Source organism: Macaca mulatta, chromosome 10, assembly GCF_049350105.2.
Source record: "Macaca mulatta isolate MMU2019108-1 chromosome 10, T2T-MMU8v2.0, whole genome shotgun sequence".
Lineage (NCBI taxonomy): Eukaryota > Metazoa > Chordata > Mammalia > Primates > Cercopithecidae > Macaca > Macaca mulatta.
The window spans coordinates 116,654,269-116,673,741 of NC_133415.1; the positions used below are offsets into that span (position 1 = coordinate 116,654,269).

At 55.2% G+C, this 19,473-nt stretch overlaps 2 protein-coding genes across 6 annotated transcripts in view; one reads left to right on the forward strand and one right to left on the reverse strand.

Moving 5' to 3' along the window:
* DNAJC5 (DnaJ heat shock protein family (Hsp40) member C5) overlaps nt 1-19,473 on the forward strand; it is a 222,650-nt gene that overhangs the window by 55,304 nt on the left and 147,873 nt on the right. The gene's annotated exons all lie outside the window — the stretch shown is intronic.
* ZBTB46 (zinc finger and BTB domain containing 46) overlaps nt 1-19,473 on the reverse strand; it is a 96,371-nt gene that overhangs the window by 48,888 nt on the left and 28,010 nt on the right. For all 5 annotated transcript variants that reach the window (XM_028828738.2, XM_028828740.2, XM_028828741.2 and 2 more), the window contains exon 2: nt 3,192-4,158. In XM_028828738.2, coding sequence (XP_028684571.1) covers nt 3,192-4,125 — 934 coding nt within the window. In that variant the 5' untranslated portion in view covers nt 4,126-4,158. The remainder of the gene's footprint in view (nt 1-3,191; nt 4,159-19,473) is intronic.

Sequence of the window (19,473 nt, forward strand, 5' to 3'; positions counted from 1 at the left end):
ACTACAGGCATCCGCCACCACGCCCAGCTAATTTTTGTATATTTAGTAGAGATGAGCTTTCACCATGTTAACCAGGATGGTCTCGATCTCCTGACCTTGTGATCCACCACCTCGGCCTCCCAAAGTGCTGGGATTACAGGCTTGAGCCACCGCGCCTGGCCTCAGATAACTTTTGTATTAGAGATGGGATTTCACCACTCTGCCCAGGATAGTCCCAAACTCCCAGCCTCAAGGGATCCGCCTGCCTCGGCCTCCCAAAGTGCCTCCAAAAGCGATTTCGGGCCTGAGCTACTGCACGTGGCCACCAACTTTCACTGAACATCCTGGGTTCTCATAGCTCAGCGCAGGACACACAGCAACAACTGAGATGAGAATGAATAAAAGCTACATTGTGTCAGAGCAGAACAGCATTTACTCGCAGGTGGGGTAGAGGCATAGAGGCAAGAGAAGGGTACGCTATGACGGATACAGTTTCCCTCTGGGATGATGGAAAAGTCATGATGCACAATTTCATGCGCCACAGAAGGGCATTTCGGTCAGGGACAGACCACAGATAACCACCATGGTCCCGTAGATTAGAACGCAGCCAGGAAATTCCTGTCACCTGGTGACATCATAGCTGTCGCAATGTCCTAGCGCAACTTAGAAAACTCAGTTTAGGGTATGACACGCCAGGTGTTTATAAAGTCTGCAGCACTGCACAGTCCTGTTCTCAGCCTTCATGTTCACTCACCACTCGCTCACCCAGGGCAACTTGCAGTCCAGCAAGCTCTGTGCATGGCAGGTGCCCTACCCAGGCACGCCGTTATCTTTTATAGCCTATTTTTACAGCACCCTTTCTATGTTTAGACACACAAACACTTCCCATGGTGTCACAACTGCCTGCAGTGCTCAGCACGGTAACTAACACTCTGGCAGGTTGGTGCTGGGTCTGTAACTGGCTGCACTTTCTAGTTCTGTGACGGGCGCCCCATGGCGCTCCCAGAGCAACAGAATCGCCTAACGATGCATTTCTTGGAACCTATCCCTGTCATCAAGCAACGCATGACTTCACTTAATGCCAGTGAAATGTACATTTGAAAATGGTTAAAATGGTAAGGTTTACACTGTGTATATTCTACCACAATGATAAAAGTTAACGTATGTCGAGCTGCCTTCACTACCAGCTCTTGGAGATCTCTCAGTGACAGAGAGGAACCAGGGTCAGGAGAAGGGGCCACATTCACCCTGCCCAGGAAGCCCTCCAGCCAGGGGAGCAGGCAGCGTCTCCCACCGCGCCACCCACACGCTCGGCATCTGAGACATTTTTCAGGGCCTCCCACCCTGCGGCTTGCTGTCTTTCATCCTTTGTCCACTCACGCCCTCCCACGTTCATTTCCCGGCTTCATCCTGGAGGAGCCTCTCCACGGGCAGCACCTGCCAGGATGCCTCCATTCCTCCTGTTTTTAAATTAAGAGACACGGTCTGGGCCGGGCGCGGTGGCTCACACCTGTAATCCCAGCACTTTGGGAGGCCAAGGCGGGCAGATCACGAGGTCAGGAGATCGAGACCATCCTAGCTAACACAGTGAAACCCAATCTCTGCTAAAAATACAAAAAATTAGCCGGGTGTGGTGGCGGGCGCCTGTAGTCCCAGCTACTCAGGAGGGTGAGACAGGAGAATGGCGTGAACCCGGGAGGCAGAGCTTGCAGTGAGCCGAGATCGCGCCACTGCACTCCAGCCTGGGCGATGAGCAAGACCCCATCTCAAAAAAAAAAAAAAAAGAGACAAGGTCTGGCTCTGTCGCCCAGGCTGGAGGGTAGCAGCATGATCACGGCTCACTGCAGCCTGGACCTCCTGGGCTCAAGCCATCCTCCTGCCCCAGCCTTCGGAGTAGCCGAACTATAGGCACAGGTAACACCACACCCAACTCCAAACACCTTTCCTTGACTTGGGCCACAGCCTGGGGAAAAGAGCAGAGGCTAAATCCCCACAATTATTATTAATATTACATGCCCAGCACCAGGAATAGTGGCCAGTATTCAGCAAACATTTAATATATTATTTACAAATCTGGAAGACACATAAGGGACAGCCATTCAGGTGGTGACATCCAGCTCCAACAAAGCTAAGCTCAGAGCCCCTTTGCAGTAGGTAATAGGCAGGACCCAAGGGGAGACCCTGTATCATGCAGTGTAAGAAAAAAACATCAGTCAGGCACGGTGGCTCACGCCTGTAATCCCAGCACTTTGGGAGGCCATGGAGGAGGCGGATCACCTGAGGTCAGGAGTTCGAGATCAGCCTGACCAACATGGTGAAAACCCGTCTCTACTGAAAATACAAAAATTAGCCTAGCCAGGCGTGATGGCACATGCCTGTAATCCCACCTACTCAGAGGCTGTGGCAGGAGAATCACCTGAATCCAGGAGACAGAGGTTGCAGGGAGCCGAGATCACACCACTGCACTCCAGCCTGGGCAACAGGGTGAGACTGTCTCCAAAAAAAAAAGAAAAGAAAAGAGAAAAGAAAAGAAAAGAAAACCAAGGAAATAAACCCAGTCTGTTGGCTTAAACAGGCAGAACCCACAAGTGTTAGCAAATACAAAATCCACTTGCCGGGAAAGGCTGTTTTGTGGCTGTAACATCTCAGGTCCCCAGGTCAAGGACAAAGCTAAGGCACGAAGGACAAAGTACATTCATATAGTGTTTCCATTCAACATTCACTACACCAATAGTGACCAAGGCAGAAGTCTCGGGATGAAAAGCATGGAGCTGAAGGCCACCCCTGGCAAGCGGCCAGTTGAACTACCCCAGTTAGGGCTCACGGGAGGGTCCCACAGGCCAGGGGAAGCAGACCCTGCAGGCCACACCCTCACCAGGGCTGAGGGGTCCCCTCCTGGTATCACCCACCCCCCGGCTCACGTCCCTTTGGCTTCGGAGGAGCCCAGCCCAGGCAGCCCCTATGTGTGGGTGACACCAGGCCGTGCTGATGAGGACAGATACACTGGGTCTCCGAGGACCCTGGCGATGTCCTGGCCTTTGAGATGCATTGGCTGCATTCCCTGTGGTCACAACAATTTCCTGTAAAAGGAAGTGACCCTAGGAAGCCACCAATGTGAGCCTGGACATGTGTCACTGCATCGCCACAGCGCACAGCCGTGAGGCCTGGACACACGGGGGCAGCTGAGCCCCTGTAACAAGCGAAAGGCTTACTTGAGTCTCGGCTGCTGAACGGCCACCCCGACGTCGGCAGGAAGGACGGCACCGGGGAGCCGGCCCGGCTGTCATCTTCCACCTGCTGTGTGATGTGCCGGACGGTCTCTTTGTTTTTCCGATTCTTCCTTCGGCCCGTGGGCTGCCAGGCATCGCCAGCACTCTGCTCCGAGAAGTTCTGCACTGCCCCGTCCTTGGCAGAAGGCAGCTCACTCCCTCCGTACTGAGACGGTGAAACCTGTTCTTCCTTGATGCGCAGAGGCCCGTAGCCCACGTCTCCGGGCCACAGAGACTGCGAAGAAACGTCATCGGGGCCGTCGGCCTTGGGCTCCTGATCCTCTTTGCCGTAGCTGCTCCCTCCGTCGTGACAGCTGGCGATGGCCGAGTCTCCGGAAGAATTGGCAGGACTCGTTCGCCGTGCCAGCCATGGGGAGATGCTCCTCCCGGCCATCACGGCCGAGATGAGAGCTTCCGTGCTGCTGCTGGACGAGGCACCGATCTCAAACTCCGCAAGCTCGTCTGAGGCGTCCGACTTGATGCTGATGTCCAGTGCGGCCTTGATGAAGTCGTGGCACGCTTGCACGATGTCCGTCATCTGCAGGAAGCTGGCGGCTGACATCACCTCGATGACGTTCCTGCTGGTGAGCGCCAGGTGTGCGGAGTACATGAAGTCGATGATGGCCTTGAAGCCCTGGGCCGTGACGATGTCCAGGTGCGTGACCGTGGCCTGCTCCGACGTCTTCTGCACCTGGCAGTAGAGTGTCTTGAAGTAACGGCTGCTGCCCAGCAGGACGTTCTTGTGTGCCTTGAAGACCTTGCCCTCCACGACCACACAGACGTCGCACAGGACACCGTGCTGCCTCTGCTCGTTGAGCTCCCGCAGCAGGTGCCGGTAGTGGGACGCGATTTCCATATCTTCCTTTCGGTTGTTCATTTGGAAGCCCTGGTGTCGCCTCTTTTACAGACTCTGTGGAGGTAAGAACAAGAGTTACCCAAGCTCAGCACAGGCAGAGGCCATGAGAGGCAGCCCGGGAGACGCCGGGCGGGGGGCGGGAGGAGGGCCATGCGGCACAGAGCATGGCCAGTGGGAGAAGGACCCACCGGAGAGCCCACCCACAGGTGTGCAGCACGGGGCCTGTGTCTGCCTGAAACAGGGCAGCAAACGCCGGAGGGCACCAGTGCGTCCGGGGTGGGACGTCTGCCATGCGTTTCCGTGCTGGAGGCTAATGGGATTCTGAACAGAATCCCACACACAGCAACTCACATATCCCAGAAATGATGAAAACACCCAGCCACGGCTGAAGCAACTCTTACCCCAACTAAGAAGTCGGTTAAATGGCCCACACCGTGGCCATCCCTCACGCTTGAAGAAACATTCTTTTTTTTTTTTTTTGAGACGGAGTCTCGCTCTGTCGCCTGGGCTGGAGTGCAGTGGCCGGATCTCAGCTCACTGCAAGCTCCGCCTCCCGGGTTTACGCCATTCTCCTGCCTCAGCCTTCCGAGTAGCTGGGACTACAGGCGCCGCCACCTCGCCCGGCTAGTTTTTTTGTATTTTTAGTAGAGACGGGGTTTCACCGTGTTAGCCAGGATGGTCTCGATCTCCCGACCTCGTGATCCGCCCGCCTCGGCCTCCCAGAGTGCTGGGATTACACGCTTGAGCCACCGCGCCCGGCCAGAAACATTCTTAAGAAAAAAGAATAAAACTTCCTACACAAAAACCCCACAGAATAAGGATTTAAAGCATTCATAGCCTTAGTCCTGAAAGTTTCCAAAACTCTGAGCTCAAACCAGCTCACGTATTCCGGAAGAGGGAGGCTTCCTGGCTCAGGGCTGGGTCGCTGCCCAGCACCGGGACAGGGCTAGAGGGAGCTCAGGCCTTGAGGATGCCAGCACCCCGGGCGTCCGAGACATGACTGCGGTCTCTGGGTACCCCTCATCAGAAGACAGCCCCGCCTCGCGGAGCCACGGGAGACGCGGAACCGTTTCTGAGTCGGGTGCGCCCCAGAGTCTCTCCTGCCTCCTCGGATCAAGGATGTGCGTCCTCAGCCTGTGCTCGTCTGCTGGGGCCGCTCTAACAAGGATGTGCGTCCTCAGCCTGTGCTCGTCTGCTGGGGCCGCTCTAACAAGGGCCCTCGCCTAGGAGGTTTCAACAACAGAAACCTGTTCTCAGGTCCAGAATCAGGATGTCAGCCGAGCTGGGGGTGCCTGTTCCAGCCCCTCCCCGAGCCGGCGTTACGAGGACGCGTCGCACGAGCTCTGCCTCCGTCTCAACACGGCTTCTCCTGGGGTGCATGTCTGTGTCCAAATGTCGCCCTTTCACAAGGACGCTGGTTGTCCGGGAGTAGGGTCCAGCCCCATGGCCTCGTCTTAATTAATCACATCCACAGTGACCCTGTTTACAATAAGGTCACACTATGAGGTCCTAGGGGGCTAGAACTTACAGACGAATCATAAGGAGACACGCTCACCCCGCAGCCCTGCCTGGGAAGGAAACAGTGGTTGGGTCTCTCCTGTTACAAACTCCATTTTCCAGCTGATGAGTCAAGCAGGACTCACCTGAAACGCTAAATGTGTTTAATAGGAGAAAACTAAGCAAACGCTGGAATATTCCATGTCCTTTCTGCAAGGAGCCCCCACACGCAGCCCTCATGGGGGACCGGCCGGAGCCGGAGGATCGGCAGTTTTGTGTCACGCGCTCCTATGCTCCGACTTGTTACGACCTTCCCTTAGTCATGACAGAATCTTTTCATTTTCTTTTTATTATTATTATTTATTTTGAGACGGAGTCTCACTCTGTTGCCCAGGCTGGAGTGCAGTGGCACGATCTTGGCTCACTGCAACCTCAGCCTCCCAGGTTCACGTGATTCTCCCACCTCAGCCTCCCAAGTAGCTGGGACTACAGGCGCCGCCACCATGCCCGACTAATTTTTTGTATTTCTTAGTAGAGGTGGGGTTTCACCCTGTTAGCCAGGATGGTCTCGATCTCCTGACCTCATGATCCACCCACCTTGGCCCCCCAAAGTGCTGAGATTACAGGCTTGAGCCACTGCGCCTGGCCAACAGAGTATTTTCAAACATCATCAGAAATAATCCTTAAAATACCTTTTTTGTTTTGTTTTGAGACAGAGTCTCGCTCTGTCACCCAGGCTGGAGTACAGTGGTTTGATCTCGGCTCACAGCAACCTCCGCCTCCCGGACTCAAGTGGTTCTCCTCCCTCAGTCTCCCGAATAGCTGGGATTACAGGCACCTGCCACCACGCCTGGCTGATTTTTTTGTAATTTTAGGAGAGAGGGGGTTTCACCATTTTGGCCAGGCTGGTCTCAAACTCCTGACCTCAGATGATCCACCCGCCTCAGCCTCTCACAGTGCTGGGATTACAGGCGTGAGCCACTGTGCCCAGCCTAAAATGTCCTGAGGAAAGTAATTATTCTCCCATTTCACAGGCTGGGAAGATGAGGTAGAAAGCTCTGCCTTCAGGGTCCTGGGCCATCCCCTCCTTGGATGGTGCAGGGTCCCCAGGCCCCCGCAGCTGGTGTTGCCTGCTGGGAGACGGGCTGCAGAAGACCAGGCCCAGCCTCCCCTTCGCGTCCTCCCCACTGGGCACGAGGGCTGTGGCGGCAGTGACCGCTGACCATTCCAGGCAGGGTCTCCGGCCCCCGTGACACCAAGACCAGGCCCCCGCCTGACTCCAGCTGCCTCAACGCCGGCAGAGAACAAAGGGCTCATCCTGCCCCACACTGGCCCCGGGCTTGAGGGCCAGAGGCAAACGCGTGTGGGTGTGAGCAGCAGAACAAGGGGCAGACAAAACGTTCGGAGAAGGCTGTGGGGAGGGGGTCATGTGCTGAGGCCGCCCGGTGGTTCTCGACCGGAGGGCGTGTCGGAGCCCCAGGAGGGCGGGGCAGGCCCAGGGGTTTGGGGAGAGCAGGGCAGCAGGTGCCCCACCAGGCGCAGCTTCACCCGGATTAACTAGGCATCGGGCAAGTGACCAAAACACACTTCAAACCCAGGAAAACAACCATTCAGTCCCGAAGCTGGGGAGTCCACAAGTGACACCTGGCTCTGGGCCACGTGATGGGAACCATCAAAAGCTCCAGGCACCCTGTATTCAGGCTAGGAAGCTGAACGATCATATTTAATTTCCTACATGAATAAAATGTCTCTTCATTCATCAGGAAAACAGAGCCTGTAAGAATTAAGGAGAACAATGAAAAGAAAAAAAAATGCCAGAGATTTTATAGAAGCAGCGGCTGCTGTACAACGTTCACACTTCTACATAAGTTCAACTTAAATCAAAAGTTCTGAAATGCATTATTATTCAATCAGAGCAGCTTAAAATCAGTTATATACTCAGATATTTTATAGTTAAAAAAACAATAAAATTTTCATTTGGGAAAAAAGTTATCTGTTCACTAAAAGGAAAAAAGTAACAATCTTTTGCAGTGGCACGATCTCGGCTCACGGCAGCCTCCAACTCCTGGGCTCCAGCAATCCTCTTGCCTCAGCCACCCGAGGAGCTGGGACCACAGGCACACACCCCGATGCCTGGCTAACTTTTTCATTTCTTTTTTTTTTTTTTTTTTGAGACGGAGTCTCGCTCTGTCGCCCAGGCTCGAGTGCTGTGGCTGGATCTCAGCTCACTGCAAGCTCCGCCTCCCGGGTTTACGCCATTCTCCCGCCTCAGCCTCCCGAGTAGCTGGGACTACAGGCGCCACCTCGCCCGGCTAGTTTTTTGTATTTTTTTAGTAGAGACGGGGTTTCACCGTGTTAGCCAGGATGGTCTCGATCTCCTGACCTCATGATCCACCCGTCTCGGCCTCCCAAAGTGCTGGGATTACAGGCTTGAGCCACCGCGCCCAGCCAACTTTTTCATTTCTTGTAGTGACAGGAGTCTTGCTGTGTTGCCCAGGCTGGTCTCAAACTCTTGGGCTCAAGCGATCTTCCCCCCTCCGCTTCCCAAAGCACTGGAATTACAGGCGTGAACCACCACACCCTGACAAAATCAATCATCTTCAAAAGAGATGAGTCGGCTGCGGAAGTATTAAGAATACACATAATCTCTCTAAGTCCAGAACAGGGAAGTTCTGGGAGAATACTTGAATTTACATTTCAAATTTGATAATCCCTCAGCATCAGAAATCTGCTCGTGGGGCCACATCAACCCCACTGTAGTAGAAGAGCAGCTGCAAACCCCAAAACAGAAGCACCCGGGGCCACTCAGGGCCTCGAGCTCGCAACCTGTATTCTGTGTGGGACGCATCTGCCCCGGCCTGGAGGAGTCTACCATCTAATGGACACACCTGGCCACAAGACACACCCCTGTTCACAGGGCACAGCTGTGGGCAGACAGGCGCACTCACGGGACACACTCCTGTTCACAGGGCACAGCTGTGGGCAGACAGGCGCACTCACGGGACACACCCCTGTTCACAGGGCACAGCTGTGGGCAGACAGGCGCACTCACGGGACACACTCCTGTTCACAGGGCACAGCTGTGGGCAGACAGGCGCACTCACGGGACACACTCCTGTTCACAGGGCACAGCTGTAGGCAGACAGCTGCTTCCACAGAACACACACCTGTTTGCTGGGCACACCTGTGGCTGCTGCACAGGCTCACAGGCATTTGGTACATCTCAGGTCCCCGTGTGGCAACCCCCATGTGTGAGGTGCCCCTTCAGAGAGGAGCTCCCGATCCACACTGGGGCACAGGTCTCAAGTCTCCAAAGAGTGGGTGCTGTGGGCTGCAGGGTCCAAGGGGCGTCTGCAGCTGCACTGATGTCAGGCTGCCCAACAGCTACCCTAGACCCTCAGAGGGACGCCGCCTCTGCTGTCTCCTACAAAGGCCACCTCAGTTTTTTCTGAGGCTTCTTGGTATGTGCTTTACTTATACGTCACGAATCTCAAGATCCTTCCCTTCAAAGAGAATCGCTTATGAAACGGGCATCAGTATAACCACTCTGGTGACCACAACAACCTGAAGCTCCGGACTCACAAGCCGCGTCACCGTGCAGGTGCTAGGGGCACAAAGCCACGCATGGCTCCGCCCCAACCACGGATAACCAGGTACACAGGCCGCTGGGCAGTTACACTGTGCAGGCTCTGCCCCAGGTGCACAGGCCGCTGCCCACAGTCACACTGTGCAGGCAGTGAGGGGGGCTGCATGGGGCCTGTCCTGCCAGGCAGGCAATGCGCCAGCACGCTGTGCTTTTGGGGGCCATTTCAAACCCCAACAGCCACCAGGAGAGGGGGAGGTGTTCTCCACAGTGCACGCTAAGGAACTGAGGGCCTCAAAACCAGCACAGCCAGGAGGGATTCAACAGCAAACCTGTGCTTCCAGCTCCAAAGCCTGGGTGCTCCCACCCATCGTGCCATCCCGTGCTGGCACGAGGTCTGCCAACCCTCCCTGGGGTCCGGGGAACAAGGTCATACGCCTGTCTCCAGCAGAACGACCACCGGCAAACAGGCTCCGCCAAACGTGGCTTCCAGCCTCCTCCCTGGGTCAGCTGGAGCGGAGGAAGAGGGACCTTCCCAGCCACCAGGGCCATCTTGGAAGTGGCGGTGCCCATCCCAAATCCTCTCTCCAACAGACTCCAGAAGGTGACGAGTGTCCGTCATGAGCGCCTCTGAGGACTGAACAGGTGCACTGCTGTTGAGGACACACACTTCCCACTCACTCCAGCCTCTCATGTGAGGACGAATGTGCCCTGGTCACAGACTGGATAGATCCCGTTTCGCAGGACGCAGAGCCAGGAAATCTGAAGACCGCGATGAACACACTCCATTTGCTGCACTGTGTGTTCAAAGTATTAATTTAGGGCACAGAGTGGGGTTATTTTTCCCTGCGTCCCTAAGGAGCTTTGCTGGGAAGGCTGTTTGTTCTAATAAAAAGGTAAAACAGCAGGTGTGATTCAGGCGGTGGCATGAGACATGAGACGGGGAGGGCAGGACGCTTTGGGTGCCCCCTGCTGGCAGCGCCTGGCATGCGGCATCCCAGGCCTCTGGCTCCTCCCCCAGGGCCCCCCCACCCCCCGTCCCTGGGTCAAATTCCAAACAACTCAGCCGGCATGAAGGACCCTCTCAAACATCAACTCACACTGTTTTACCACATTCACCCTTGATCTCTCTGTTTTGCCTCTGACTTGAAACCTGCATTTCCATTAGGCTCCATTTAAATCTTTCATTTAAAATTTTGCTTAAGGCCTAGTGTGGTGGCTCACACCTGCCATCCTGGCACTTTGGGAGGCCGAGGCGGGCGGATCACCTGAGGTCAGGAGTTTGAGACCAGCCTGGCCAACATGGTGAAATCCCATCTCTACTAAAATACAAACATTAGCAGGACATGGTGGCAGGCGCCTGTAATCCCAGCTACTCGGGAGGTGGAGGTTGCAGTGAGCCCAGATCTTACCATTGCACTCCAGCCTGGGCAACAAGAGTGAGTCTCAATAATTAAAAAAAAAAAAAAAAAGGCCGGGCGCGGTGGCTCAAGCCTGTAATCCCAGCACTTTGGGAGGCCGAGACGGGCGGATCACAAGGTCAGGAGATCCAGACCATCCTGGCTAACACAGTGAAACCCCGTCTCTACTAAAAAAATACAAAAAACTAGCCGGGCGAGGTGGCGGCGCCTGTAGTCCCAGCTACTCGGGAGGCTGAGGCAGGAGAATGGCGTAGACCCGGGAGGCGGAGCTTGCAGTGAGCTGAGATCCGGCCACTGCACTCCAGCCTGGGCGACAGAGCGAGACCCCGTCTCCAAAAAAAAAAAAAAAAAAAAAAAGGAAAATAAAATAAAATTTTGCTTAAAATGTAATATAACAGGCCAGGCACAGTGGCTCAGGCCTATAATCCCAACAATTTGGGAGGCTAATGCAGGCGGATCACTTGAGGTCAGGGGTTCAAGTCCAGCCTGGGCAACATGGTAAAACCCAGTCTTTACAAAAAGTACAAAAATTAGCTGGGCGGCCAGGCGCGGTGGCTCAAGCCTGTAATCCCAGCACTTTGGGAGGCCGAGACGGGCAGATCACGAGGTCAGGAGATCGAGACCATCCTGGCTAACACGGTGAAACCCCGTCTCTACTAAAAAATACAAAAAACTAGCTGGGCGAAGTGGCGGGCGCCTTAGTCCCAGCTACTTGGGAGGCTGAGGCAGGAGAATGGCGTGAACCCAGGAGGTGGAGCTTGCAGTGAGCTGAGATCCGGCCACTGCACTCCAGCCTGGGCGACAGAGCATGACTCCGTCTCAAAAAAAAAAAAAAAAAAATTAGCTGGGCATTGGCTGGGCGCGGTGGCTCACACATGCAATCTCAGCACTTTGGGAGGCCGAGTGCTCAGGTGGATTACCTGAGGTCAGGAGTTCGAGACCAGCCTGGCCAACATGGTGAAACCCCGTCTCTACTAAAAATGCAAATATTAGTTGGGCGTGATGGCAGGCACCTGTAATCCCAGCTACTCAGGAGGCTGAGGCAGGAGAATCGCTTGAGCCTGGGAAGCAGAGGTTGCAGTGAGCTGAGATCGTGCCACTGCACTCCAGCCGGGGCGACAGAGTGAGACTCTGTCTCAAAAAAAAAAATTTTTTTTGCTGGGCGTGGTGGTGCGCACCTGTGGTCCCAGCTCCTAAGGAGGCTGAGGTGGGAGAATCACTTGAGCCTGGGAGGCAGAGGGTGCAGTGAGCCGAGATGGCGCCAATGATCTCCAGCCTGGGCAACAGAGCGAGAGTCTGTCTAAAAAAAAAGTAATTAATAGATAAATCACCATTTTAAAGTGGAAGCAAGATACCCTTGGCTCTAGAATGAAACTGCCAGTGGCCAGGAGTGCTCCGAGGAAGACAGAGGTGGCCACAGCCATCTGTCCTGACCAAGTTTAACTCAGCTACTCTAAGAACTGTTCTACATAATTATTTTGGTGAAACTGTTTTGTTTTCGGACAAGGTGTCAGTCACCCAGGCTGGAGTGCAGTGGCATGATCAGGGCTCACTGCAGCCTCCACCACCTCCCAGGCTCAAGCAATTCTCCCACCTCAGCCTCCTGAGTAGCTGGGACCACAGGTGCACACCACCAAACTCAGCTAATTTTTTTTTTTTTTAATTTCTTAGAGACAGGGTTTCACCATGTTGCCCAGGCTGGTCTCAAACTGCTGGGCTCAAGCCATCCACCAGCCTCGGCCTTCCAAAGTTCTGCAACTGCAGGCATGAGCCACCACGTGTGGCCTGGTGAAACTAATTTTTTTTTTCTTTTAGATGGCGTCTCACTGTTGCCCAGGCTAGAGTGCAGTGGTGCGATCTCAGCTCACAGCAACCTCCACCTCCTGGGTTCAAGCGATTCTTGTGCCTCAGCCTCCCAGGGAAGTTGGGATTACAGGTGTGCGCCACCACACCCCGCTAATTTTTGTAATTTTAGTAGGCACAGGGTTTCACCATGTTGGCCAGGCTGGTCTTGAACTCCTGGCCTCAGGTGATCCTCCCACCTCAGCCTCCCAAAGTGCTGCGATTACAGGCGCGAGCCACCGTGTGGCCTGGTGAAACTAATTTTTTAATGGGAAAACGTTTTGAACAGACACATCACAAAGAAGAAACATCAGCAGGCAGACACGGACAGAGGCTTCCCCAGCTGTCGGGGAAGTACGCCCGGAACCACAGTGAGCTCCCCCATGAGAGTGGCCGGGACTAAGAGGCAAGACCACACCATGTGTCCTCGAGGACGCGAGCACCTGGAGCCTGCTCAGCTGCTGGGGCACATGGAATGGTGCAGCCGCTGTGGAAAACAGTTCAGCAAAGCTGAACAGCACAGGACCCGACAACTCTGGCACCCGCCAGAGAAGCAAAACCACGCGTCCAGAAAGACTCGTGCGCGAACGTTCACACGAGCTTCGCTCAGAAAAGCCAAGGTTTGGGAACAACCCAAATGTGCAAACGTGCATCAACAGGTGAGCAGGTAAACACAGGGATGCTCCAAACCGCAGAGGCAGCTCAGGCACAAGAAAGGGCTGCTGGGCTCTGTCCCAGCCTCGGCGCCCTGGGGCACCTCCTTGCTCAGCCTTCCGTCCCCCATACAGGTCACGTCCACACCACACGGATTATCCCATAACAATTATGCTCAGTAAGAGAAGACAGTCACCAAGACGAGTGTGTGATTCCCTTTATAGGAAACTCTAGACAACAGAAGTGAGTCCACAATGGCAGACGGCTGGCCGGGGGCTGCCTGGGCTCGGAGGTGGGGAGAGGCTGCAGGAAGCTCCTGGGATGATGGGGAGGGCCTGTGTCTCCAAAACCACTGGCAGCACCACCCAAGAGTTCGAGCTCATCAAATTATACTTGTTAAACAAGTGCTGTTTGTTGCATGTAAATTATGCCTCAGTAAAGGATTAGAAGCTTAGTTTTGTAAAAATATTCTTCCTCAGCTATAATCCTGTGCTCATCCATCCAAGGACCTCGCTGCCATTTGTTACAGTTTGAACACCCCGCCCCCGCCCCCCAAATTAATGTTGAAGTCCTAATCCCTCATACTTCAGAATTCCATCTTATTTGGAAATAAGTCATTGCAGATGCAATTAGTTAAATTAAGATGAGGTCGCTCGGGCTGGACACAGTGGCTCACACCTGTAATCCCAGCACTTTGGGAGGCCGAGGTGGGTGGGTTGCTTGAGGCCAGGAGTTCGAGACCAGCCTGGCCAACATGGTGAACCCTCGTCTCTGCTAAAAACACAAATATTAGCCAGACGCGGTGGCACACGTCTGTAATCCTAGCTACTCAGGAGCTGGGATTCCTGCTGAGGCAGGAAAATCACTTGAACTGGGAGGCGGAGACTTCAGTGAGCCGAGATCGCGCCACTGCACTCCAGCCTGGGTGACAGAGTGAGACCCTGTCTCAAAAAAAAAAAAAAAAAAAAATGAGGTTACTAGGGGCCCCTAATCCAGTATGATGGGTACCCTTAAAAGGGGGAGAAATTTGGACACAGGCTGGTGGGAAGGGGCAGCAGCGGAGGCCCCGCCAGAGGCTGGAGAGAAGCCTGGAACAGACCCCCAGCACCCTCCCAGAACCGCGGCGGGACGACACCCGAACCTCAGACCCCCAGCACCCTCCCAGAACCGCGGCGGGACGACACCCGAACCTCAGACCCCCAGCACCCTCCCAGAACCGCGGCGGGACGACGCCCGAACCTCAGACCCCCAGCACCCTCCCAGAACCGCGGCGGGACGATACCCAAACCTCAGACCCCCAGCACCCTCCCAGAACCGCGGCGGGACGACGCCTGAACCTCAGACCCCCAGCACCCTCCCAGAACCGTGGTGGGACGACACCTGAACCTCAGACCCCCAGCACCCTCCCAGAACCGCGGCGGGACGACACCCGAACCTCAGACCCCCAGCACCCTCCCAGAACCGTGGCGGGACAACGCCTGAACCTCAGACCCCCAGCACCCTCCCAGAACCGCGGCGGGACGACACCCGAACCTCAGACCTCCAGCCTCCGGGACTGGGGGAAATAAGTATCTGTTGTTTAAGATGTTCCCTTTGTGGCCCTTTGACATGACAGCCCCAGGTCACTGACACCCCGTTCCTACCACCAAAGAGCGCGATACCACAGACGCCAACAGGAGGAAACACGTTTGTTTACGGGCAGCTCTGCCCACTCTCGCCAAGAAACCCCCCAACCCACTCCCCCAGGGCACCATCCCGGCAGGAAGCAGTGCGGGCACCATCCCCCAGGGCACCATCCCGGCAGGAAGCAGTGCGGGCACCATCCCCCAGGGCACCATCCCGGCAGGGACCAGTGCGGGCACCATCCCCCAGGGCACCATCCCGGCAGGAACCAGTGTGGGCACCATCTCCCAGGGCACCATCCCGGCAGGGACCAGTGTGGGCACCATCCCCCAGGGCACCATCCCGGCAGGAAGCAGTGTGGGCACCATCCCCCAGGGCACCATCCCGGCAGGAAGCAGTGTGGGCACCATCCCCCAGGGCACCATCCCGGCAGGAACCAGTGTGGGCACCATCCCCCAGGGCACCATCCCGGCAGGGACCAGTGTGGGCACCATCCCCCAGGGCACCATCCCCGCAGGGACCAGTGTGGGCACCATCCCCCAGGGCACCATCCCGGCAGGGACCAGTGTGGGCACCATCCCCCAGGGCACCATCCCCGCAGGGACCAGTGTGGGCACCATCTCCCAGGGCACCATCCCGGCAGGGACCAGTGTGGGCACCATCCCCCAGGGCACCATCCCGGCAGGGACCAGTGTGGGCACCATCCCCCAGGGCACCATCCCGGCAGGGACCAGGCGTGGGCACCATCCCCCAGGGCACCATCCTGGCAGGAACCAGGTACGGACACCATCCCCCAGGGCACCATCCCCCAGGGCACCATCCCAGCAGGGACCAGGCATGGGCACCATTCCCCAGGGCACCTCGCCAGCAGGGACCAGGCACCACCCCTCACACCAAGGCGTTCATGATTTACCTTCTTCTGAAAAAATCAAGGTTAGGACATGAATTCTGTGAAACTTGCACAAATGAAATTTCACGTACGTTATATTATCGTTGTTCGTGGTTGCATTTCAAAATTTTTAAGTGAGCTCCTGACTAGAAAACTCTCCAAGACACATTAGCAGAGGCGTCTTTCGACAGCGAGACAGGTGGTCCTGTCCACATCATCTCCAGACTGTCCACGTCATCTCCAGCGAGCAAGTGGGAGCTGGCAATGAGGACTTGAGGTTTTCCATAGGGCAGCCCCCATGTGACCATCTGAAGATGCAAAGCCATGTCTGGCGGCCCCGGGCTGCCCAGGTCTCCGTCGGCGGCCCTGCCAGCCCTGCCCCTCCCTGCCCGCCGGCTGCTTTCAGTTCCTTCACCTCCATTCCAGCTCCAACGCCCAGGCTGCCGCCTCTGCCTCCCCGAACCTGCTGACCGTCACTTCCTTCTTTTTGTTTTTGTAATGGGGTCTCACTCTGTCTCCCAGGCTGGAGTGCAGCAGAGCAATCTCGGCTCATGGCAGCCTCAACCTCCCAGGCTCAAGGGATCCTCCCACCTCAGCCTCCCGAGCAGCTGGGACCACAGGCGAATGCCACCCCACGGGCTAATTTTTTTGTTGTGTAGAGACACGGTTCCCTCGCATTGCCCAGGCTGGTCTTGAATTCCTAGACTCAAGCGAACCTGCCGCCCTGGCCTCTCAAAGCTCTGGGATGACAGGCGTGAGCCACTGCACCAACATAACGTCACTTCCCTCTACCGGGCGTCCCCAGAGCACAGCACACTTCCCCTTTCCAAACCCCTCTCACTGCCCCGTGCTGCCCTGTCTCAGCCCCAGCCACCAGGGTCTCGGTGGGCCGTGGGCTCCCTGAATGGAGGGGCTTCCACTCCCACCTCAGCAGCTCCAGGCCTCAGCATCCCTCCAGCTTCAGCCAGGTGCCCACCAGTCATACGCAGGGGAAGCCTCGAGCAGTGCCTGGCTCGGGCCATGTGTGAGGGTGGCAGGGGTGCCCGAGATGGACACGAGGTGTTCTGGGCCCCCAGGAGGGGGCTGGGGCAGCTGAGCTCCTAGTCGCTCATTTGGGTTGTGGAGGGGACATCCAGCAACACACTGGAACAGCTCAGATCTGTAAAGGCGAATGCTGCCATGAATCACAACAGCGGTCTCGAGCCCTCTCAGCTGATGGACACAGCCTCCTCCTCCTCCAGGAAGCCCTCCCGGGTGTTACTGTTCTTACACTGACAGCACACACCTCACCTCACTGCCTGACACTGCCCTGCCCTCCCCTCAGCCCAGGGACCACATCTCAATGCTGGATAGGCCCAACACATACACTTGGGGTCGACAAAACCACAGTACCAGGCCAGACACGATGGCTCACGCTTGTAATTCCAGCACTTTGGGAGGCCAAGGCAGGTGGATCACCAGGTCAAGAAATCGAGACCAGCCTGGCCAACATGGTGAAACCCCATCTCTATCAAAATTACAAAAATTAGCCATGCGTGGTGGGGGGCGCCTGTAGTCCCAGCTACTCAGGAGGCTGAGGCAGGAGAATCGCTATAACCTGGGAGGCGGAGGTTGCAGTAAGCTGAGGTGGCACCATTGCACTCCAGCCTGGGCAACAGAGTGAGACTCTGTTTCAAAAAAACAAAAACAAAAACAACTACACGACTTTTTTTTTTTTCCCCTCAGAAGGAGTCTCGTGCTGTTGCCAGGCTGACCTCAGCTCACTGCAACCTCCGCCTCCTGGGTTCAATCGATTCTCCTGCCTCAGCCTCCCGAATGGCTAACATTACAGGTACGTACCACCATGTCCGGCTAATTTTTGTGTTTTTAGTAGAAACGGGGTTTCACTATGTTGGCCAGGATGGTCTCAATCTCTTGACCTCGTGACCCACCCGCCTCGACCTCCCAAAGTGCTGGGATTACAGGCATGAGCCACCATGCCCAGCCTATGGTACCTTCTGAACATTAAATCTGCAATACTGACTTACAGTATTTCAAAAATGTCTCGTACTAAGTGCTGATAGAAGGTAAAATGAAACAGCAGCCGGGCAGGGTGGTTCACACCTCTAATCGCAGCACGCTGAAAGCCTGAGGTGGCAGGATCACTTGAGCCCAGGAATTGAAGGCTGCAATCAGTGAGCTCCGATTGCACCACTGCGCTCCAGCCTGAGCGACAGAGCGAGACCCCCATCTCTAAAGAAAAAAAAAAAAAGACACAGGGAGGAGAGAAGGTCATGTGACCACAGACAGCGACTGGAGTGATGAAGTCACAAGCCAAAGGATGCCCGGAGTTCCAGCACTGGACTCCGGAACTGAGAGGAGAAGCCTCTGCTGCTGTGAGCTGCCCAGCAGGTGGTACTTTTCACAGCAGCCCCAGGAAACTAATACACAAAGTCATGCATCAACTTTTTTTTTCCTTTTATTTTGAGGCAGAGTCTCGCTCTGTCACCCAGGCTGGAGGGCAGTGGCGCAATCTCGGCTCACTGCAACCTTCAGCTCACTGCAACCTCTGCCTCCCGAGTTCAAGCGATTCTCGTGCCTCAGCCTCCCAAGTAGCTGGGATTATAGGCGTACGCCACCATGCCCGGCTAATTTTTTTTTATTTTTAGTAGAGACAGGGTTTCACCATGTTGGCCAAGTTGGTCTCGAACTCCAGACCTCAGTGCTCCACCCACCTCTGCCTCCCAAAGTGCTGAGATTACAAACATGAGCCACCATGCCTGGCCCCAACTTTAAAAAATATTGTAATTTTCTTACAAAGCTAACCAGCTGGCAGAGGAAGGTGCCTCACGCCTGTAATCCCAGCCTTTTGGGAGGCCAAGGCAAGCAGATCACCTGAGGTCAGGAGTTCGAGACCAGCCTGGCCAACATAGTGAAACCCTGTCTCTACTAAAAATAAAAATAAAAAAATTAGCCTGGCGTGGTGGCGGGCACCTGGAATCCCTACTCAGGAAGCTGATGCAGGAAAATCGCTCGAACCTGAGAGGCAGAGGTTGCAGTGAACCGAGAACATGCCACTGAACTCCAGCCCGGGCAACAAGAGTGAAACTCCATCTCAACCACAAGAACAAAAAAAGAAAACAGAAACAAAGCTAATCAGCTTAACAAGGCAAGAAAACTATTTGTGTACATTTTAAATCTGACATACACTGTGACCTGAAATGGTAACTTCAAAAAAAAAAATAGAACTTAAATAAGAAAGTTGTAATACCTGCTTAGAATAAAGGCAACGCTATGCTCTCAAGGAATATGATGGAATCTTTTTTTTTTTCTTGAGATCAGGAGTCTGGCTCTGTCACCCAGGCTGGAGTGCAGTGGTGCAACCTCGGCTCACTAAAACCTCCACCTCCCGGTTCACGCCATTCTCCTGCCTCAAGCCTCCTGAGTAGCTGGGACTACAGGCGCCCGCCACCACGCTCGGCCAATTTTTTGTTTTTTTTTTTTTGTTTTGTTTTTTTTGAGACGGAGTCTTTGCTCTGTAGCCCAGGCTGGAGTGCAGTGGTGCGATCTCGGCTCACTACAAGCTCCGCCCCCTGGGTTCATGCCATTCTCCTGCCTCAGCCTCCCGAGTAGCTGGGACTACAGGTGCCCGCCTCCACGCCTGACTAATTTTTTTGTATTTTTAGTAGAGACGGGGTTTCACTGTGTTAGCCAGGATGGTCTCGATCTCCTGACCTTGTGATCCGCCCGTCTCGGCCTCCCAAAGTGGTGGGATTACAGGCTTGAGCCACCGCGCCCGTCCCAATTATTTGTATTTTTAGCAGAGACGGGGTTTCACAGTGCTGGCCAGGATGGTCTTGATCTCCTGACCTCGTGATCCA